At 36.3% G+C, this 23,945-nt stretch overlaps 3 protein-coding genes across 4 annotated transcripts; all 3 read left to right on the forward strand.

Annotated features, from left to right (window-relative positions):
- Positions 1-839: 839 nt before the first annotated feature.
- LOC133292846 (uncharacterized) lies at positions 840-4,558 on the forward strand. Of its 2 annotated transcripts, none has more exons than XM_061491314.1 (2): positions 840-1,721; positions 4,110-4,558. In XM_061491314.1, the coding sequence occupies exons 1-2, from the start codon at positions 1,001-1,003 to the stop codon at positions 4,220-4,222; spliced, it is 834 nt and encodes a 277-aa protein (XP_061347298.1). In that variant the 5' UTR covers positions 840-1,000; the 3' UTR covers positions 4,223-4,558. The 2 variants fall into 2 exon arrangements, with proteins under 2 accessions (XP_061347298.1, XP_061347299.1); XM_061491315.1 differs by lacking the exon at positions 4,110-4,558 and adding an exon at positions 1,882-2,181.
- Positions 4,559-5,106: 548 nt separating this feature from the next.
- Positions 5,107-6,811, forward strand: LOC133292866 (mitochondrial zinc maintenance protein 1, mitochondrial). Its single transcript, XM_061491352.1, has 2 exons — positions 5,107-5,440; positions 6,413-6,811. Exons 1-2 carry the CDS (start codon positions 5,197-5,199, stop codon positions 6,487-6,489), a joined length of 321 nt encoding a protein of 106 aa, XP_061347336.1. The 5' UTR covers positions 5,107-5,196; the 3' UTR covers positions 6,490-6,811.
- A 6,264-nt stretch (positions 6,812-13,075) lies between these two features.
- Positions 13,076-14,320, forward strand: LOC133292873 (pectinesterase inhibitor 6-like). Its single transcript, XM_061491359.1, has one exon. It carries the CDS (start codon positions 13,076-13,078, stop codon positions 13,670-13,672), a length of 597 nt encoding a protein of 198 aa, XP_061347343.1. The 3' UTR covers positions 13,673-14,320.
- Positions 14,321-23,945: the final 9,625 nt, after the last annotated feature.

Genomic DNA, 23,945 nt, shown 5'->3' on the forward strand with positions numbered 1-23,945 from the left:
TCCCAAAAAAATATTAAATAGTTTACAATTTTAATAATACTGATAATAATAAGATACCGATGGATATCTTTACTATCTATCTTTGATGTTATTAGATATGAAATTTTCTCATTAATTATAATTTAGTTCGTCCTAAAACACTTTTATGAAAAAAAGTCCTAAGAAAAGATTAAATTATAAATATATTTTATTTTGTAATTATAGTTGCTTTTAAATATTTTTCAACTTTTCACAATCTTTAATATCTTATATGAAATTATAAATAGGAAAAAAATGAGTAAATTTTAATTAGAAAGAAGTTTGTAACATGTTTGCTTGAGGTTTTACCCACCCTAATTTATCTTTTTCCCACTTTTGAAGAGCATTAATAAGTAAAAATTGTGGTTAATTTTTTTTTTATCCTTCATGTGAACATCCATTTGTAATTGTAAAATTTTTAACAAACGGATAATCGAAAGTACGCAAAGTTAACTATAATTTGAGAATAAAAAATGTACAATTTTTTTTTTTTTAAAAAAGTTTAAAACATTAACAGAGAATAAGATGTATTTATCTCGGAAAAGTGTTTTTTAAATGACACAAAAAAGTAAGATCCATACCTTTATATTTTTTTTGTCCACTTTCTCCTTTATCTATTTCTTTCTTTTACTTAAAATAACATAACTTTACCTACTTTAAAATGATAAACACTCTACTTGCGTATGAAAATTTTGTATAGTAATATAGATAAAAACATTATTAGCACTAAAATCGAGATATTAAATGTTATTCCAATGTTAAAGATCTCAAATTACAAAATAGTGGCTGTGGTGTGGAAGAGCAGTGACAGTGGGGGCCATTTTTCGTCTCGAGATTCTCGTGAAATAACGAGTATCAGTTCCCGTGAGCTCAAAATCCTGCACTTCACAGTCCTCTCATCTCACGTCCCAATCACTTCACAATTCACAATTAAGCAAAACAAAACCCCTCTTTCTTCTTCTTCTTCTTCTCGTGTGATGTGATGACTCAATCGATGTCGCACAAGCCTCTCGATTCACGCCACTCCATGGACTCGTGCATGTTGCAGCTTCGCAGCTGGAAACCCTTCAAGCTCCAAACGACTCCCACCAAAATCCATGACTCCGATGGGTCCCACCTCATCAACCAAACAACTAGGCCTTGCCCTTACAACTACTCCTCCAACAACAAGCGTCCTTGCCTCTCCGACCGTGCCACGACGTCGTTTTCTCTCGACATGTCCAAACTCACCCTCGCCGACGACGACAACAAGCCCAACAGGACCGGCAATTACCGCCTCATCGCTCGCAAGAGGCGCCGCCGCGGATCCAGATCCGTGTCCGGCCGGAGCAGCGATCGGAGCGGCACGCGCCGCTGCTGCTCCGTTGGGGCTTCGGCGGCGTACGGGACTTGTTCCGATTTTCCGGTGGCGATGGGAACCGATTCGAGCGGGGAGTTGTTCGGAAATGGTGATGCGAATTGGTCTTCGGATGTGAGCGAAGCCAAGAATTCGAGGAGGGAGAGGGATAGGGATGGTGGGAGTGGAGAGAAGGAGAATGTGGGTTTAGGGTTTGGGGTAAGTGGGTGTACTGATGCTAATGGGAATGAATCAGGGTATGGGAGTGAACCGGGTTATCGTGGGGATGCTGAGTTTGGATATGGGGATGAGTTTGATGAGGAAGAGGATGATGCAAGATTGTTGTTTTGGGGTGACCATCTTGGAGGTAAATTTTCTATTTTTAATATCAGATTTAGTTTCTTTAATTTCTTTTCTCTGTTGGTTGTTTGTGTTGTGGCTTGCGTGATATTTTAAACTTTTTGGTTTTCTTTATTTAGTTCCTTTGTAACTTGGTGCGTCGCTTTTGTGGTATTGTTTTTAAGTAGGTGCAGGTGGGTTTGAAATGAAAGAGTTTGTGTTCGGCGAGTTAAAATTCAATGGATTAAATTTTTTTGGGAGAAGCTTCTTGTAGAGTAAATATTGATGGAGTAAAATTTCTTACACCTTAATATTTGAGATATATTGGTACATGAATAAAAATCTTAGTTTAAAAGACGAAAATAAATCAGAGGAACTTTTCCATTGGTTATTTGTGATGGCAAAAGAATAGACATGGAGACTCCAAGCTCTGGATAGATTTTGGGTATTCCCAGGATGGATTTGACTTAGCCCATGCAAACTTCATACCCAACCGTGCCCTGAGGATCATGATAGCAATGCAGTGCCATGTAGAACTGCTGGCATTCAAAACTGCTGCTGTTACTAGCAAAGTCAACAACAGCGTAAAAAACAAGGCAGTGTTGGAAGCCACCAAATGAGGGCATTATTTCCTGTGAACAAACTCAAGGTGCCAGTGGTCGAATTGTCTAAGGAAGAGGGTGGAGCGAAGAGATTAGAGGCTGACATCAGAGAACATGAGGTGGAAAACCAGGCTTCGTTGGATAACATGGACTGAATGAAAATTGATGTCGATAAAAATGAAAATCGGAGGCAGAGACGGTAAAGATTACCCTAGTCTCACCTGGGGTAAAATTTAACCACTAAAAGAGTGAAAATTTACTTCCCATAAAATTCTCTTTTGATTCCTGTTATACATAACATCTCATTTTTTAGAAAACTTTACTCCCTTAAAATTTCCTCCTCATTTTCCCCCAAACCAAACTTAGCCTTAATGATAACATATCTGGTATTGGGAGTGTAATGCTTGGATTTCATCTGCCGTGTATGTTGGAGTTTGGTGAAGCTTCTTATTGGTGGATAAAAGGATCATATAATCTGCAACCCAATTTTTTAAAGCATCTTTCTATTTGAAGATACATCTTGATGGGAAGACAACAATGACAATCTATTGCCTCAATCCTCCTCCCCTTGCTCAACTATGTAGTGTCTGAATGAGGAAATCTAAAGCATATTTTAGACAATCTGTTCCCTTTAGAAAAGACCTCCAATTTTCCTATGTTCTTTAACAATGTTGATTCCCACTTTTTAGATTCTCAGAAAGATGTTTGCAGCGTGTGCCAAGAAAACACTTTGCAGATTTCTCAAGTCTTATTTGCAGGATGTATTTTAAAATAATGCATTGCTTAAATAGTCAGAAATCTGACACAAACATACTAGCAAAGTCTAGGTTTAATGTTTGGGGCTCGAGATCTCAGTGTGCATAAGTTGATGGATGGAACAACACAGTTATGTTGGTAGTGTTGTAAACATGTGATTTGGCTGAAGCTGAGAATAGGTCATAGTGTGGTGGAAATGAACATTGTTGAGAGATATTTTTTCTAGAAGTGCTAATATGATGTTACATGTTATATTTATGGCAAAAACTTTGGATGCGTTTGGTTCTTTTTTGTTTTCATTTTTAGTTCATTTGTTTTCCCTAAGAATGACAAAAATACCAAATCATTTTCAATTTTTATCTTTTTTTCCAGAATATACAAAGGAAATGGTGAAAAGAAAGATTTTTTTTTTAGGTAAACAAAAGAGTAAATTGTCACTAGAATCAGTAGAAATAACAAAAGCGCAGTCTCTCGTAAAATGTGTTTTTGTTATTTCCAGTGATTAAATCATCATCTTAAGACTATTATGTTTCCTTTGTAAATTCTTGAAAACATATCAACTGAAAATGAGAAGGAAAAAAAGAAGGAAATGCAACCTTACTGTTTGAATAGTAATATTTTAGGCAAGGAAATGGCAGAACACCAGAAATAGTCAAATCAAATATAAGAGATATTTGTTTGTGCTATTTCTACTAATGCCTGGTGACAATTTGCTCTCTCGTTTGCAAACTACGATTTTGAATGTCACTATTCTATAGCATGCCATGAAAGTTTAAATGGAATTTTCATTTTATATGCTTTGTTGTCATTAGGATTGGAAGCTATATGTTTCCCTAGTAAGCTTTAGTGATCCTCTGTTGCATGTGCCTGTGGACGCACACATATATGGGAAAGCGAATAATTTGGAAGGTTCTATATTTATTGTGTTCTTGTCTGATTATAGTTTTTAGATTTCATACAAATATCTTCCAAGCATAATATATTAAGGGATTTGCAGCATATAAAATAGTAGTATAATTTGGCTGTTTCAGAGACTAACTTGACCTTCATTGTACCAGCTGTAGATTCTAAAATGGAGATGGTTGGGGAGAACACCTTGCTAGATCAAAGATCTCATCATAGATGCCGTCGTAGGAAGCATGACTGTAGAATGGTTGATGCATTGAGATGAGGATAGCAGAAATCTATCTTTCCTTCAACAAGGGACTGGAACCGGCTTCTTTTCTGGTTCATATATGATACTGCGTACCCTCGTCCTTACCCATTCGCCAAATCAATGTCCGAAATGGGATAATTCAGCTTCTGTAAATTTTGATCCAAATATTAAAGTGATCTACTTACTGATATATGATGAGGAAATGTGTAAAAGTATTGCGCTTTTCTTATTTCTTTGTTTGGGATGTGTACCACTACCACCTCTAATCTCAGTCATACAAATTTGTAGAACACATTTGGAAAAAAAAAAATCACAATGAAGAACATACTTTTAGCATGCATACTCAGTTTCCGTTTCCAAATTATGATTCTGGAGTATCAAATGAGAAAACAAAGCCGCTATTATTCTTGAGTTTTGATTACAATCCGTTATTTTTTGCGAGTTAATTCCTGTTTGATGGCTGTTCAACAAAAATGCTTACTAAGCACATTATTTTCGTTCTATACATAATTTTTTTGTTTAAAAAATATTTGTTTTGTCGTTCATATATATTATTAAGGGATTATAATTTCTGTTTACCAATTTTTTTTTATAATTTCTTATGTTATAAAAGATAATTTTATTTTCTTGGGTTTATATTTTTTTTTCTCTCTTCTTTTTACATTTCATATAGCTTAATATGAGCTTCAGGCATTGGACTCAACATAGTTTTATATATGTGTATAATATAATTTCATCTCTTGACATGATAAATATTAGTCCCTAATATTAAACAGCTGATATAATCAGTTATTTTATTCACGAACTCAAAAAATAAACATTTATTTCATCAAAATAATTAAGTTAAAAAAGAAAAGAAAAGAAGAAAACAAGAAGAAGACTGAAAAACAACGACGTCGTACAAATCGTAATAAACTAATAGCATTAAGGTGTTGGCAGAATTACAACGAAGGTGAAAAGGAGAGAATCGGACATCGTCAGTATCAGAGATGGCGAGAGTAGAAGTTCTGAGCGCGTACCGTGCGCTTCTGAAGGCCACTCGGAAAACATTTGCCGGCGACACTCTGATGCTGAAGGAGTCTGCGGTGGAGGTTCGGAAGAAGTTCGAGGAGAACAGGAACGTCACCTCCAATACAGAGATCCAGAAGCTTCTCGAAGAGGCCGGCGAGGCCTCCCATTTCATCACCAACATGCTCGTCCAGGCACAACTTAATTCCGATGCCGGCAGTTACGGTATGTTTTCCAATGTCTTGCTTCTCTCGCTGTATGCGCTCCACCTGTTTGTTAATTTGTTTCTCTTGGAATACATATATATTTTTTTAATCACCTTTAGCTCTTCGCTGTTGCTTGATCTTTGAATTATACTGCATCCTCATAGAAATATATCTTTAACGACTAGAAAGACTCTCATTTTAATAATTGTATAGAAAAAATGGGAATATGCCATGGTGCTTGCGTTAGCGCCTTATAACATGAATATGGCATTTCAGCACGTTTATGTACAATGTCATTGCAATATGGTTCTGTTTATTATCAAGAGGGGTGTATGTGTTTTAGTTTTCTATTTTGTGTTGTAGGGTGCTATTTATGACTTGTATAGATCCCTTCCCTGTTCCTGTGTACTCTTATGTTAGGTTGAATTTACTTGCGTCAGTTGTGTGGACCAAGATTGAGCTAAAATCTTATTTCATGAAATTTGGTTAATATAATGCTATTTGGGAAATGATCTGTGGATTTCCTGATCAGTAGGAGAATGGCATTTCCAACTGCTGTGACATTAATTTCTGAGGTAGGTTTCGGCCACTGTCTGCTATGCACTATCGATTAGGAATTAACCTACAAAAATCTTTGAATTTGATCGCCAGCATATAAGACTCCTAGGGGTTTGAAAGTGCATCACATGCTTTCACACGATGAGATGGGTATCTCAGCTGAATTGAGTTTATTTGAGATGTCGATGGTTATCTCATATACATATTCCAAACTCGCTCATTGTAAGCAGCCATGCAAGATGTCTAAACATCTTATATCCACCTGCCTGCCTACCAAGTGTGTCCTTATAAATTCACGTGCTAATATTTTTGGCTTCTCCTTTCTTCTATTCTTTTTTTTCTTTTTACAGAGGGGCAAGCAATTTTATTCAATAAAATTTGTATTTTAGTAGACTAAGTCCTTTTCATCAATTTTACAAACTTATTGCTGCAGTAGTGAAGCCTGGTAAAGAGCATGCAGGGGCAATGCTTGAACTTCCTTCAGAAGAAACTATTCGGAAGTCGGGATAAGGACAGGAGCTAAGAGGTTAGAACGAAATGTTTCCTCTTCTAGATTGTTTATTTTTGTTTAGGATCTACAAGTCGTGTTGTTAGTGCTTTTATGGGAGTGCTTGAAATTTTCTGCTTAATTCCTTTTTGTAGTAGTAGCTTTTTCTTGTCAATACCTTTGTTTCCTTTCAAATTTATCGAGCGGAGTGACACAAAATAGAGATGATGGGTAAAAGTGTATTCTACCCTTATCCTACTCTATGTTTGTTGTGTGATTGCCTAAGGTAGCTTATTTATGGCCATTTTTCAGATTATTTAATTGATGAAGGTTATACTTACAACCTCTTTTTCCTTATAATTTCTTACAACTATTTTCATTATTGTTCGATTAAAATCAAATCAATGGTTACAAATTGATATCGAATGAGAGCAGTTAATTTGATTTTGATCTAATGTAAGAGTTTGATCTAATGTAAGAGTACAACCTCTTTTTTCTTACAACCTCTTACAATTATTTTCATTATTGTTGGTTCAAAATCAAATGCATTAACTTGATTTTGATCTATTGGTAACAAATTGTTGTAAGGAAAAAAAATTTAAGTACTGTTATGGCTCTGGATCCTTGAAAGATGAATGATAGTAATGGGGTAGGGGAGATGGGAAAAGATAGATAAAAGGGTACGAAACAACGATGTTTATTAAGAAAGAACACGAGATTTCTCTGTTCCAAGGGAATTCTCCCTTTCACTGAGCAATGCCTGTCAAACAATGAATTCACCAAAAGTTCCCTTCTACAGTGGCAATAACCCTTTTTATACAACAAACTAAACCTCTCCCCTGAAGGCCTAAATGTATAACCACCTAGTTACAAGCCTAACTGCCTATACAACAATTACACTAACACGGGCCACTAATTCATGCCTTAAGTACTCCCTAACATAGGTCGTAACAATGCCGCCCCCTTTGAAACGACCTTGTCCCCAAGGTTGGAATCGGGAAAGTTGGCCTTGCATGGTTATTTATGCATCATTAGTGATATCCTAACACGAGCCCTCTTCCAGTTGATGCTGCCACGGTTAGCATGCCTAGGCCCCAAAATTTGTAGGCATTGCACAATATCCCCCCCTGCAACATGTGTATGGGAATTAATCGCCTCAGGCTTTACTGAAGTTTCTCATGCCCACTAATCATTGAGAAAAACTTGTCAGTAGACATGAACGACATTATCCAAATGTTGCTTGTTTGTGTTCTCAGCAGCTTGAGTATTCACATTCCCTTCTACTATCCTGAACACTATTTCTGCAAGTTGGGATTGCAGTTGAAGTTTAAGAACAATAACCCTTTTAACACCAGAAATATCGTTAACAGTGGCAAGAGTTCTCATCCATACATCACATGTGTAAGAATCCAGCCTAATATAACTATCTCCCTGCAGAGTTGACACTAGTATAAAATTTTCTTGTCTCCTCAACTTCATGTCACTTATCAGCAAATTATCAAGCTCGCTGCCTCTATTTCCCAGATGACAAATTGACAGGACATATAGAAATAAGTATTCGGTAACAAGACTAACCGAGTCGTGTCCCTAAAAAATGTTTGGATTGCTGGAATTTTGCTCCTTAACTCCTTGCAGCTTTAAATTAAGATTCAGAGCCCTCCCTTGCTCCCACCATTTGCAATTGGTCCAATCTTATGAGATCCCAATCCCTCATCTGTCACAGTTGTTGATGAAGAGCCCCCACAAGAAACATTTATAATATGCTCTTGAACTAAAGCCTCAACTAGTGCTGACATCTTCTGATTTCGGACTGATCAATGACCTGACTGACTTTGTGCACCATGACTCCATGAAAGTACTTTGCCATTAGCAATTAATGCAAGGGAGTGATATCCTCCGCTTGCTATTTGCATGAATTGAACCTTCTCAAGGTCAGATATGGTCTTGATTTTCCACCACTGATCTTAACACTTCTCCCATGTTTATAGTTAGACTTTGGCTCCCCTTTTTATCCCGACCTTTCGGGATTGGCCCATTAGGCCAAGAAAGCAACCCCATGATTGTAATTCCCACGATTTTCTTCCATTCACGATACCCCTCATTGCGGCCACAACCCTACATGCTTGCTTCTTATCTTTCGATCTCTCATTAGTTGTCGGAGAAAGGCCTGGATCCGGCGGTTTTAATGGAGGCAGCCTAGCCGGCATCTCCAACGTACTTCTTTTCGCCCATCAGTAGATTGGAAAAACTGATTGATCGTTTTGGAAACACAAATTCCACTCCTTTTTCTACTGAGTCTTTTGATATCGGGGCTATCTTCCCCCTTCGATGCTTGATTGAAAAAATCTCCTAACCTTGAACTTGGCGGTTTGGATTGTGGGTGATTTATTCCCAATTTGAAAACACCTATTCAATATTTGTTTTGGGCCAGAAATGATTTCATTTGAGCCCAACGACGTTAGGTCCGATAGTCCATTGGTTAAACCCTCTAAGCCTAACCCAAATGATCTGCTTTGAGATACGGTGATTCCTCCTGAGTTGTGCCTGCGATTTGATAATGGCAAGATGCGACTGAAACTTGACAAGGACTATCAGAATTGGGATCGGGTGACAAACTCGGTGCTATAGCTAGTGACATGATGTTCCTCCCCCACCGCACCAGAGTTTGTTCCTTCCAGCGATATTGCTCCTCCGTCTAGCCCAACAAATAAATATGGGCCTTTTTCCATCATCCATTCATCCTGCACGCAACTCTGAAAATTATCATCTTGGTACATGTTTTGAATCTACTCTCCACATCCCTCATCAGTTTTCATCGGTATTAGTTTTGAATTTGCTTGCACCTTTTCGTACATTCTCGATCCTTCTTCTTTCTCTATGTAGCGCACTATTTTCGACCTATAAACACCATGGCAGAAATAACTTCCTTCTCTTTCCTGGATTGCTTCTTGATTTTAGAGGGTAGTTTCTTCTCCTTTTTTTCCTCCATCTTTAGACTTAAGATTGAATAATTGTGTGTTTAATACGAGCATACAGGGAATATATTTATATTAGCAAGTACAGAAACTAATCTATCATAGTATCATATACAAGATGTGAGACTATTCTATTATATACATTGTATTACTCTAACACTCCCCTTTAAGCTGGTGCGTATATATTGTGAGCACCCAACTTATTACAAATGTATTCAACCCGAGGACCTCTAAGAACTTTAGTGAAGACATCTGCAAGTTGATCCTTGGAGTTGACAAATGCCTTTTTGATTTCTCCTAACTGAATCTTTTCTCGAATGAAGTGACAATCGATCTTTATATGCTTGGTTCTCTCATGAAATACATGATTAGATGATATATGTAGCGCAACTTGATTGCCACAAATGAGTGTCATGAGTTGTTTATGTTCACAAAGATGGAGCTCCCAAATCAACAGCTTTAACTAGATTAGTTCACAGGTGGCAGCTCCCATTGCACGATACTTGGCCTCTGCACTGGATCGGGTAACAACAGTTTGTTTCTTACTCTTCCAAGAAATTTGGTTTCCCCCAAAGACGATACGCTAATCTGAAGTAGAGCATCTATCCGAGGGTGATCTTGCCCAATGGGCATCTGAATAACCACAAATTTCTGTATGTCCCTGATCTGAATATAATAAGTCTTTCCCTAGTGCTCTTTTGATGTAGCGGAGGATCCTCACAGTAGCACCCCAATGAGAATCACAAGGGGAATCAAGGAACTGACTAGCCACACTAACAACAAAAGAGATGTCTGGTCTGGTCACAGTGAGATAATTGAGCTTCCCAATCAATCTCCGATAATGTCCAGGATCAGATAATGGCTCCTCCTGTCCGGGTAATATTTTGATAGTAAGACCCAAAAGCTTAAGCTGATGGGTGAGGTTACATTCTTGGTTTTATATATCTCTAACATGCCCCTCACACGAGTCCACTGGGCTTAAAGAGTGGACAATACACAAGGCCACCTACTTGTGCTAAGAAACTACACAAGACTTAATTAATTATTAATTATTAAAGAACCAATTTAACCCAAAAGCTTAAGCTGATGGGTGAGGTTACAATCTTGGTTTTATATTTCTCTAAATGAGTGAACAGAAGACGATGCTGCCTTTATGAATGCAATAAAAACTAACAGAATAGAATCAAACCAATAGCCAAACAGGAAGAAACGCGCCAAACAAGAGTCCCACTAAGAACCAAGAGCAAATATGGAAGAAGGAGACAAAGTTCTTTACATTTAGCAATATTTGTAACATCTCTTTAATCTCTGCAATCTTGGAATCCTAAGAATCACCTTCGTTGGTCTCCTTTTTCATGATCACTGTTGAACTCTCTTTCATCCATGGCAGCTTCCCCCAAGATCTGGCAGGTGGGACCACTTGTTACGGCTCTGGATCCTTGAAAGATGAATGACAGTAGGGGAGATGGGAAAAGATTGAGAAAAGGGTACGAAACAACAATGTTTATTAAGAACACAAGATTTCTCTCTTACATGGGAACTCTCCCTTACACTGAGCAATACATCAGTCAAACAATGAATTCACCAAAAGTTCCCTTCTACGGTCGCACTATCCCTTTTTATGCATCAAACTAAACCTCTCCCCTGAAGGCCTAACTGAGTAACTGTATAACCATCTAGTTACAAGCCTAGCTGCCTATACAACAATAATACTAACATGGGCCACTAATTAATGCCTTAACTACTCACTAATATAAGTCGTAACAAGTACAACCTATCTCTTCAAATTTAAGGTTATGTTATACCTTCCTCCTGTATTGCGGTTTGAGGCCATCGCTAAGTTACTCTGTATAATTTTTGTGGCACTGACCTCACTGGCGCTTCGATACATTTAGAAAAAAATGAAAATGCACCTGATAACCATGTAGAGTGATAATTGTAATTAACAAGCTTACTCAATTAACAGTTTGACACAATCAATGGACGTAGATATATATTTGGCCGAGTATTTCAGGTATTGCAGACTGCTGACTTCAGGCTAAGACGCTGAATAGTGTAATTCAATTTTCGGACTTGTATATGCACTAGAACTATTTTTAGTTATATAATTTTAGATGTAGCTATGGTCATAAACAAGGTTCCCAATCTGGCCGCTTAACCAAAGGCCTTCTTTCTCATGAGGAAGTGCAAGAAGCAGAACAATCCTATATGCTCAAAATTTTCGCATATCATAATCTGAGTAGTGACTGACCATTTGCAGTCGGTATATAAGGCTGCCTATATAAAAGAGAATGTTGCCACCGCAGTTAAGAGTTTGCAATTCATGGTTTTTCTGCACTCAATTTAGCATGACAGAAAATATCCTGCTCGTTATTACTTTGATGAATAAACATAGGTTGGACTTGCTGCTCATACAAGCCTTGACATTTCACAGACTGTCACTTAGACACACTAGTGTAAAGCAATGGTTAAGTTGGCATCGACAGATGAAGATGTTGAGATTTCTGTCAGAAAAGATCATGCCATAATTGGAAGGAATTCAAGTACCACATTGTTGATGAACCGAATAAGCAACTCTATTTTTAATGACATGAACCGAACCTCATTACCACTTGCATAACGGCCTTTTAGTCAGGCACATAATAGTCAATTTCTTATTCAAATTATTATTATTATTTTTTAATTTTGAGGAAAGTGGTAAGCAAAAATAGACCTCTTGAAATTAATGGTTTTATTAGTATCATGTTACATAACACCAAATGTGTCATGTCATAGACAAACAACTAGTGGGTTTCACCCAAAAGAAAAAAAAAATGAAATAGTTTCCACATCTTTTTGAATTAGTAGGAAAAATATCATGTGTCGTGTAACATAATATTCATAAAACCTTGTTATCAAAAAAAAAAAAAATATTCATAAAACCTTGAAATTAAACCCAACTTGAGCTTTGTGCGCCAATAAGATTAAGGCTGGATTTGGTTACGCGTCGTCGTCTTTTTCTCACTTAATCATTAGCATTTTGGCTATTGTCATGGAATTGTAATTACAAACTAGACGTTAAATACAGTAATGGAAATATGACATCTTCTTGTTAGCTGAGGGGTTTTAGTGTTTTATACGTGGGAACGAGTAACAAAAAGTTCTTCAAATAATTGATGGCTCGAAGTACGCTGAGTTTTTTGATGGGTCTTTGTTGGCCGGTTGATGAAATTGATTATCGTGGATATTAATTATATTTCATTCTCATTGTTTGATCTTCATGAGAATGAACAGTGTAGAAACTTTCACAATACTTAAAAAACGGAGCTTCTTATTCTTGTCCAAGATTAATGAGAAACTCACCTTCCAATGGCGTTACTTTTTCCATCTATTTCGATTCACCGCCCATATACCTTTTTAGTTGAACTCACTAGCCTCTTGCCTATGCATCTAACTCAACTAGAAAAGGTGCAATAAAGTGAGACTGACATAATGCTTTTAAAGAGCCTAACTAGTCTAAAAGTTATCTAATTCCTCTATAAGAACTCTATATGGCCATTCCCAACTTTTCCATACTGTTAGTATCAAACTAGCAGCAAAACTACTTTGTTTCATCTTCTTTCAAGTTCAACTTCTCCATTGGTCTTTCTCTAAAATGATCAGAATATCACACCTTAAGCTATTCCTTCCATTTATGTTTCTTTCCTGCCTTGCAAATACTGGCCAATTGGTATTTGCAAAGGGAAAAGAGAATGTTAGAGATGCTTGCAGAGTAACTAGGTATCCAGACCTTTGTATCCGCTCGCTAGCACCATTCTCTAACAGTGTTGGAAGAAGTCCCAGCAAGTGGGCAAGGGAAGCAGTGTCAGTAACAATTGGCGAGGTTAAGAATGTTCAAGCATATCTTGCAAAGTTGAAGAAGCACGGGCTTATAAGAGGAAGAAACAGAGTTGCACTTTCAGATTGTGTTGAGTCTTTTGCAGATGCCCTTGATGAGCTTCACAGATCTCTGAGTGTGCTCAGAAGGTTGAGCAGAAGCACGTTTGGTACCCAAATGGGGGACGTCAATACATGGATAAGTGCAGCACTCAGTGATGAAGATACTTGCCTTGATGGGTTTCAAGGCAAAAAGGAGAGGAAAACCAAATTGCTGCGAAATCGGGTTCTTAAAGTATATTATATAACCAGTAACGCTCTAGCTCTTGTCAATAAACTTGCCACTACAGGTCTAGGAAGCATATCTGATCCATAGAAGTTCTGAATATTGTAAAAGAAATGTTTCTCCAAGGAACTAGAATAAGCTGTGAATAGTAGTAGCTAGGGGAGTGATAGTCTCAGCAAAGGGAGAAAAAAAAAGTACAGTGATACTCACCATGCTTGTTTGAGTCCTCTGCTCTTGATTTCTTTTTTTCTTTTTTTGGACTCTGTTGAGATATATAGTCCCACATTGGTTGTATGAGCAACTAATGTGAAGTTTATAAGGCTTGGACACTCCCACCCTTTGAGCTATCTTTTGGGATAGTGTATCCCAAGGTTCTTTACATGGTGTCAGAGCTCGCAGTCCCCCACTTTCTCTTGTGGAGTTTCTTAGCACAGGTAGGCTGAGCTTGTTGCATTGTCCACTCTTCAAGCCCAATCGCTCTTGTGTGAGGGGGCGTGTTGAGATATATAGTCTCACATTGGTTGTATGAGCAACTAATGTGGAGTTTATAAGACCTTGGACACTCTCACTTTTTGAGCTAACTTTTGGAGTGGTGTATTCCAAGATTCTTTACAGACTCTACCAGCATTCGAACAAGGAGCATTGTTGATTTCTTTTCTGCCGTACCCAAAAAGAAAAAATTGTCCAGAAAATGTGGCCATGAGATGAAATAGAATAGCCTAGCTAGGCCGAGTTGTGTGAATTATTAGTTTGGATCAATTAATACTGTGATGGTGCTTGCTCTTTGTAATCATGATATGGAATCCTAGAAGCTATCTTTTATTTAGTTTTATTTCTTTAGTTCTGAGTCTTCTGAATCTGATTGATTAATAAAAAATGAAATGATCGATAGACAACATTTTTTTTTTACCACTCATAAACACACAAAAACAGAAATAAGTAATTAAAACAATTTCAACAATTTCTATATACACAAAATTTTCAGCCATTTATTTGTTGCTTTGGTAAAGGCTTTGTGCGCACATTTTACATGAATTTTTTTTCCTATCAAACATACTTGACTACCCCTTTATAATAAGGAATTACTTTTAATCTAGTGTCCATATAAAACGTTCTTGCATTATTTATCTAATCATGATTATCAAAACATTAAATTTTTTTATAATGTGATAATACATTATTATTATTATTATTTAAACTCTTGTACTAATAAGTGCTATCTTCAAGAGCTATCTTACTACTTTTATAATAGTAAAATTTACGCTTGTACGTAAATGTAAATAAGAGATATTTTGTAAAGAATAATGGGATGGATTTTACAGTGGACACGTTGCAAAAGGAATCACCTGCAGACCTTATGTTTAGTGTAGGCCCGTTATTGTAAGTTATATTATATGTATTTTTTTAGAGTTTATCTAGTCTTGCATGAGAAAAAAAATCTTATGTCATAGTGATAGGGTTCATCACCTAAAAAAGTAAAAAAAATAAAAAATAAAATTGTACGGTTATAGAAGGATGTGTAGGAATGATAACTTATTTTATATAACATGAGAATAATTTTTACTATTTTTATATTTATATTTTAGTCTCGGTCCCTTACTCTCTCTTTTTTGATTTTTGAAAGAAACTCCAACTTCACCATGGAAGCCGTTTGTTGCTCCGCCAGCATTGATATCGAATGATGTTATATTTATACGGTGATAGGAGATATAGGGTGTGTTTGAATGTTTTTTTGTTTTTAAAAATTGTTTTAAGAATGAAGTTTGAAAACTGATTTTGAGAGTAAAAAAACAATTAAACTTGTTTGAATATGGTTAGTTTAAAGGAGAAGGATATTGTGACAACCAAGTTTTGTTACTACCAAGTGATTACCAATCAATCTCACCGTTAGATCGATTATGTTGATCCAACGGTTATATTTATTTTCATCTTTGTATGGTCATGATTTCTCATATTTAAAGTGAAAACATTAAATATGAGAAATCATAACCATACAAAGGTGAAAATAAATATAAAGTATTAAATTTGAGAAATCATGACCATACAAAGATGGAAATAAATATAAACGTTGGATCAATATAATTGATCTAACGGTAAGATTGATTGGTAGTCACTTGGTAGTAACACAACTTGGTTGTCACAATATCCTTCTCCTAGTTTAAAAGTTATAACGAAGATGTAATTATTTACAAAAATGCCATTAATGAATTCTCAGATTTACAAATATGCCACTGCAAAATAATTTAAAATAAATAAAAAATCAATTTAATTACGAAAATGTCATTAATGAATCATCTTATTTACCAAATTGCCACCGCACAAAACTAAAAACCAAAAAACAACTTGGAAAACATGTAAAACTTGTTTTGCTTTTTCGATTTCCAAAACTAAAAAGCATACACGGTTTTTAAAGCAGGATGCATGAAAACTGGTTTTCAAACAAGATTTTTTATTTTATTATTTTTAAAAACTAAAAACTGTTTTTGAAAACACAAATCAATCATGCCCATAGTATCCCAATACTACAGAGAGGATTTTGGCTAAGATGATAAAAATTCCCTAATGAAAATGACAAGAATCTTGAGAGTATCTATACGTCTATATGCAGTGGTAGAGCCAGCAAAGTAACTAAGTCTGGGTAAAAAAAATTTAACCAATGTGAAACACTAAAATTTTAAAACGTGGCGAGCTTTGGTTATTTAGTTACATTTAAAACGTCACTAATTTTTAAAAATCAACCAAGACTAATGCACTAACCGGAGCCAACATGGCTCCACCGCTGTCTTTATGAATGGTGATGTATTCAATTTTACACCTGACTTTGCTTTTAAATTTAAACTTTTTTTATAAAATAATGACAGTGAGATTTGAATTTATAATTTCATGTAAATTACTTAAACTCCTCATTGCTAGCTCTAATTTCTTCAATTAAACTTTTTTCTAAGCAATTGAAAGTTTTATTTAATTTAATGGTTTAAGGGAATGAATAATCTCACGTGAATCCTAATCAAAAATTTTAAAACCAGGAAAAAAGAGAGAGTTTTTGCCTGAAAAAGAACTGGTTGCTTTTCAATCTAGAGTGAAGCCCCGATAAACTCTTGGGTAAGTCCAATGCATGTAGCTTGTTAAATTTGCTGCTTAATAAATATAGTCCTGATTCCTGTAATTTGATCAAAATTTGTTTTCAATTTCTACTTTTAAAAAATTCCCATTTATATTGGGAAGATGATTAATTCCCATTTTCACCAAGGTCACGAAATTTGGGCAAACCCAGCTATGCTACAGCGGCAAAGGTCAATTCAAGCTTTCGGCTCAATTCTTCACATTTTTCTTCTCTTTAAGTTTGAAGGAAGAGAGATGTACTGAGATAAGATTGTATAGATTAATTTGTTATTCTTTTGTTTGTTAGCTGATATGAGTTGTTAGTTAATATTCTTGATAAGTGTAAATCTTTTGTATTATTTTTAGGATAGTTTAAATATTCTGATAAGATTTTAGTTAAGTTGTTTTGATTTTCTTTTGTATCATGGCTTTATTTAAACAAGCCTTTAGCTGTTCAATCAATCAAGTCACATATTTCAAATATTCTTGTTATGGTATCAGCGCCAAAAGATCTAGGCCTTTCTTCTTCCTTGCTTTGCTAGCCAGAACCATGGCTGCTTCAAGCAAAAATTTCAAAATTACTGATCCTCGTTCTCCTTTTTACACTCATCCTTCCGATAATCCAGAATTCTTCTTACTACAGTTCCCCTCTGTGGTCAGTCCAACTATGATAATTGGGCCAAATTAATCACCTCTGCTCTCAAAGCCAAAAACAAAGTTGGCTTTCTCACTTTCTCACTGGCGACGTAGTCGCTCCAAAGGATGAGCTTTCTGATGAATTTTTCACATGGAATACATGCAATTCAATGCTGAATAACTGGATTCATAACACCATTGACCCTCAACTGCAACCTTTCATCAAATGTTTTGATACTGCCAAGGGTTTATGGGATGATTTGAAGGAATCGTTCTCCATTTCCAATCGTTCTCACTTTCTCAAGAGCAACCTCTCTGCTCTTCGCAAAAAAAGCTCCTCCATGGGCGATTATTACACAAAATTGCGAGCCATTTGGGATGAGCTAGAATCCAGTCGTACTCTCCGTCCATGTTCCACATGAGACGCTTGTGAATTCGAAAAATCCGTAGCTGACGAAACAGAATGGGATCATGTGTATCAATTTCTGATGGGTCTTGATCATGCCTCCTATGGTCATGTCAGAACTCAAATTCTCAACACCAATCCCATTCCTTCAATGAATCGAGTTTTTGCAATGCTTTCACAAGAAGAAACTCACAACTTAATCGTCTCTTCTCATGCTGAACCATCAGAAGCTCTTGGGTATGCGGTACAAACTCAGATTTCGTCCAAAGATGGCGCTGATTCTTCTAAGCCAAGGGTGATCTGCACTCATTGCGGAAAGCCTTATCATGATGTTTCAAAATGTTACCAGCTTCCCGGTTACCCAAACCGCGACGGCAGCAACAACTTCCGTTCAGCACCGCGTGGACGTCACACCGGAGGACGCGGTCATGCTGCCTCTTCTGCCCAAGTTGCGCACACCATCACCACCCAACCAGAAAATTCCACAACCGGTACTGCCTCTTTGCCGAGCCTTACACCGGAAGTGCTTCAACAATTGCTGGCTCTGGTTGATTCTGTAGATATAAGGTATGTTTTGATGATAACAAAGTGGCAACAACAAAAAGATAGAAGTATTGATCAAGAGCAAAAAGCATCAACCATATGTGGATATTGAAGATGTATGATGTAGCCACACAAGAAGAGTGATGTCATATCAAAGTGGCAAGATCACTGGATCAAGAGCAACAAGAAATAATTAGAAGAGCAACATCAAGATCAAAGACAACTAACAATGAACAACATCTAAGAGAAGCTCAATATCATAACCATGGTGACAAATGATCAAAACCAACAAAGTGTCAAGTATTGTCATATTCAACAAGTCAAAGCCTCAAGTTCAGGTAAAGATCCAAGACACAAGACATGAAGCTAAATCTAAAATCATATTTAGAATATATGTGAGGGTATATGATAGATTGCATTGCATGAGCTCAAAGTTTTTCTCAAATTAAACGTGTTTTTCAAATTGCATAATCATAAACTTTATATACTTGAAAGAAATTTGAAAAATCCATGGAAAAGTTCCTTGACATATTTTATAACTTCAAAACATATTTATCTAGTCAAGATCTTTCACAAAAAGTAGTTGGAAGCAAGCTAGAACACATTTGAACTTAAAATTTGTTGCTTAATTTCGCTTCTGTCTTCTATACAATTTTTCGTATCTAAGATGATGGATTTGGATTTTGTGTTCTTCATAAAAGTTGTAGATATATCTTTTATCTTTCCAACGAGACCAAGATCACATCAAGCCGACATGTATAACACAAATTATAGCCAAAATACGAAACAGTGTTGTTGTTGTCAAGTTAGGAAACATATCCCAACGGCTATAAAACGGCTAGTTTTTCAAAAGTAATCCCAACGGCTATAAACAGCTATAAAACGGCTAGTTTTTCAAATGAGATCCCAACGGCTATAAACAGCTAGTTTCCCAACGTCTATAAACAGCTAGTTTCTCAGCAGCTATAAACGACTAGTTTTCCAACGGCTATAAACAGCTAGTTTTCAAATGAGATCCCAACGGTTATAAACGGCTAGTTTTCAATGAAACACTATATACGCATTCCCAACGACTCAAAAACATTGGGCATCATTTCTACACATATTAAGCATACTTTGAGAGCTTCTACACTATCATTTGCATATTCTTTCATATCTTTCAAAGATCAAACATATTTGAGCTCATATCTTGAAAATTCATATACCCATAGTGCTTCAAGTTGTATATCTACACTTTGAGAGTGTATATTCATTTCTAAATATTTCCCTCCTTGTATTCTTGAGTTGAAAGGGTTGTGAGACCCATTCTTTGAGAGGTGGCCAAATACCTAAGTAAATTTGGAGTGAATTGTAAGGTTACCAAGTACCCGTAAACTTGGAGATTGAAAGGTATCCAAGAACCCGAAGTCTTGGAAGATTTTAAATGTTTTTCAAGCACCCGTGAAGCTTGACCATTAGTGAAAGAGTTGATCGAGCGGCTTCAGTCTGGACGTAGGTCATAAGTGGTGGTGACCGAACCAGGATATATTGTGTTTGCAATTCTCTAAACTCTAAACTATTTATTTTTAGCACTTTAATTGCTTCTCTAATATCTTGTATGTGCTAGTATAAGTTCTATAATTATGATTTATTATATATTACGGATTGTATGAATATATTGATTAACTTTCTACACATCAAAGTTTGTTTGAAATGATTATTTAGAAACTAGAAGGGGGCTTTTGCGAAAATCTTGTAATACTCAATTCACCGCCTCTTGAGTATGGAAGCCACATTCCTAACAGATTCTTCTAAACAGTCATCTGACAAGCTTTCTGGTAACACACATACTTCTATTTCATGGCTTATTGATAGTGATGCATCCCAACACATGACTGGTAACGTTATTTTTTTATCCGATATTCGATCTATATCCCCTTGTACTGTGGGTTTGCCTAATGGAAATCGAACAACTGCAGTAAAGAGTGGCACTGTTTCATTAACTTCTTCATTAGTTCTAACTAATGTGCTATATGTTCCATCTCTCACCTGCAACTTGATTTCAGTCTCTCAGTTAATAAAGTCAAATACATGCTACGTAATTTTTACTGACAAAAATTGCATCATACGAGGCCAACACTTGAGGACAACGATTGGATGGGGTGATGTGCAGGAAGGGGTGTATGTCTTGAGGAATTCGTCAATTTTCACTAATGCAATACAAATTTCGGATTCTTCCTCTTTGTGGCATAGAAGACTTGGTCATCCTTCTCGACATTATCTTTCACTGCTTCCTTTTATTTCAAGCTCGAATAATGCTGGTTTTAGTGATGTATGTTCTAGAGCTAAACAAGCTCGTAGTCCATTTCCAATAAATAAAAAACACAGCTTGCATGCTTTTGATTTAATTCACTGTGATCTCTGGGGTCCTTATGCTACTGTCTCCTTCACTGGTGCTAAATATTTTTTTGACTATTATGGACGATTACAGTCGAAATATATGGGTATTTTTAATGCAAAATAAAGGAGAAACATATTCACATTTTCGATTTTTTCTTAACATGGTTTCCACTCAGTTTCAAACATCAGTAAAAAGCATTCAAACAGATAATGGAAGTGAATTTATGTCATCTATGATGCAAACTTTATTGGCAGATTTTGGTATTCTTCATAAGCAATCATGTACCTACACACCCCAACAAAATGGACGTGTGGAAAGAAAGCATCGTCACATTCTTGATGTAGCTCGTGCATTACGATTTGATGGTAATCTGCCTCTTCATTTTTGGAGTGATTGCATTCTGAACGCTGCTCATCTCATAAATCGAACTCCCCCAAAACTCCTTGATGGCAAAACTCTTTTTGAAGTTCTTCATGGCAAAGCTCCATCATATGATCACTTGCGATTTATTGGCTGTCTATGTTATGCTACTGTAGTGCCTAAACCATCAGACAAATTTGCTGCTAGATCGAAACGCTGCATTCTCCTTGGTTATCCGTTCAATAAGAAGGGTTGGAAGCTTTTTGATTTGGAATCAAATGAGGTATTTATTTCTCGCGATGTTAATTTTCATGAGGATAAATTTCCTTTTGCTCTACACAACATGCTTTCTTCTTCTCAAACTGGTATACCGCATGCAAATACAGAAATTTATGAACCACCATGTGCAAATTTACCCGAACCAGTTTCTGACGTGGTGAGTTCGTCTTCAACAGCTTCCGACGTGGTGGTTGTATCTCCTGCAGCTTTTGACGCGGTGACTTCAGCTTCCGACGCGGTAGTGGTATCCCCAGCAGTTTCCGAAGCGGTGAATGTGCCTTCCTCTTCCGAGAATACTAATGCTAATTCTTCTTATTTGTCTCCTATTATTACCTCTCACGATAGGGGGAGCTCTCCATCTGCCATGTTGCCAGTGGTTGCACCAAATCAACGTGCGCGAAGACAGCATAAAGCTCTTGCCTATCTTAGTGACTATCGATGCAATTCCACGACTACACCCTTTTCTACCAACATCACTCCTTCAGTCGCCTCAGGTAAACCGTATCATATAGATCAATTTTTGTCTAACAATAAATTTTCTACGCAGCATCAGGGATTTATTGCAGTTGTTAGTGCACATATTGAACCTACTACGTTCAAGGAGGCCATACAAAATAAAATGTGGCAAGTAGCTATGCAACTCGAAATTGATGCATGGGAGGCAAATAAAACTTGGGTTATTACTAACTTGCCTCTTGGAAAGAAAGTTATTCCTTGCAAATGGGTGTTCCGCATAAAATACAAATCTGATGGCTCCTTTGAACGTTATAAAGCACGTTTAGTCATTGCTGGCAATAATCAGATTGAAGGAGAAGACTATACAGAAACATTCGCACCTGTAGCAAAAATGGTTAGTGTGCGTACTTTTTTATCCGTGATTGTTGCAAAGGGTTGGGAGTTACATCAACTTGACGTTCAAAATGCTTTTCTTCATGGTGAACTCCATGAAGAAGTCTACATGAGATTCCCTCTAGGATTCACTAATAGTTCTCCAGGTCAGGCTTGTAAACTTCAAAAATCTCTCTACGATTTAAAGCAATCACCTAGAAACTGGTTTGCCAAGCTTCGCCTCTCACTTATTTCCTTTGGTTTTCAACAATCCAAAGCTGATTATACACTTTTTACATATTCTACTGGTGATAAATTTGTTGCAGTTTTGGTTTATGTGGATGATATTATTTTAGCAAGTAATAATTTTGCTATTTGTCTTCAAGTAAAATCACATTTCCACACTTGGTTTAAAATCAAGGATCTTGGTAAGCTGAAATATTTCCTCGGTATTGAACTTGCAAGAAGCTCTACTAGTTTATTTTTATGCCAGCGAAGATTTGCGCTGGATTTCTTAAAGAATGTGGTTTACTTGGTTGCAAACCAGTTGATTTTCCTATGGAGCAGATTGTAAAGTTAGCACTAGATGATAGTCCTGCTTTTTCAGACCCTACACAATATAGAAGACTTATAGGAAGGTTAATATATCTTACTATCACCCGTCCTGAGCTCAGCTATGCAGTCCATTCTTTATCTCAGTTCATGCAGCATCCGAAGCAAGCTCATTATGATGCAGTCATCCGAGTACTTCTTGATAAGTGTAAATCTTTTGTATTATTTTTAGGATAGTTTAAATATTCTGATAAGATTTTAGTTAGGTTGTTTTGATTTTTCTTTGTATCATGGCTTTATTTAAACAAGCCTTTAGCTGTTCAATCAATCAAGTCACATATTTCAAATATTCTTGTTAAGATGCAGCTAGAAAGAGGCGGTTCATTGGAGAAGGACCAAACAAATAATGATATTCAATATTTAATACATAACATTGTATACACATATAACAACCAAATAGTAAAAAATGTCAATAAAATAGATAAATACCTTGATTTTGGGATTGAAGAAGATCTCATAAAAATTTAATAGTAAAACTAGCCATCATAATTTTATTTTTTAAAAAAAAAAAGGAGTTTCTAAGACTTATAATGTGAAAAGAGAAACAATAAGACCAAGTGCATTGGTCCAGGAGAAACTCTATTCCGAAATCAAAAATCTACCAAAAAGATATGATGATACTTAAGTTAGGATGTTTAGACTTTAGACTACTTTCAATCAAATACATATAACCAATGATGCTACGTGCCAGGATGTAACACAGCATGATACATCTGAAATTTCATGGGATTAATCGCATTAGAATTTTGAAGAGTGGACAACAAAATGGAAATGGAGTCTTCGGTATCACATGTAGTAGATCGGAATGATTAATTACTCTAGAAAAGAAATTTATGGTATATGTTGGACTTGATAAAATTCTATTTTGGACGTTTCTTCAGTTAAATTTTGCTAAAGTCAAACCCATGTTGGGCTTGATAGCTGTCTCCTACCATCACGGATCATCTTGCGCAATCGAAGATGCCTAAAAAATTGTTGTATGGCGAAGTACCAAAAACTGAAACTTTACTTCGGGAAAGGGATACCCATTCCTTAGTTTTGCCGTTTGTTTAGAAAAGTCTTTCAAAGGACTTGACACCGTTGGATTCATTTATTCGTTTGACGATTCTCATGAGTTTGGCATGAGCTAGCCTCTTCCATGCCAAACCTTTCATAGGTCATAGGCAGATGACACCTTTCCTAGGTCATGCTATTCCATGCGGGTCCCTCTTAGGGAA

Source organism: Gastrolobium bilobum, unplaced genomic scaffold (genome assembly GCF_033153095.1).
Source record: "Gastrolobium bilobum isolate Gb01-03AN ecotype WA unplaced genomic scaffold, APGP_CSIRO_Gbil_v1 utg2530, whole genome shotgun sequence".
Lineage (NCBI taxonomy): Eukaryota > Viridiplantae > Streptophyta > Magnoliopsida > Fabales > Fabaceae > Gastrolobium > Gastrolobium bilobum.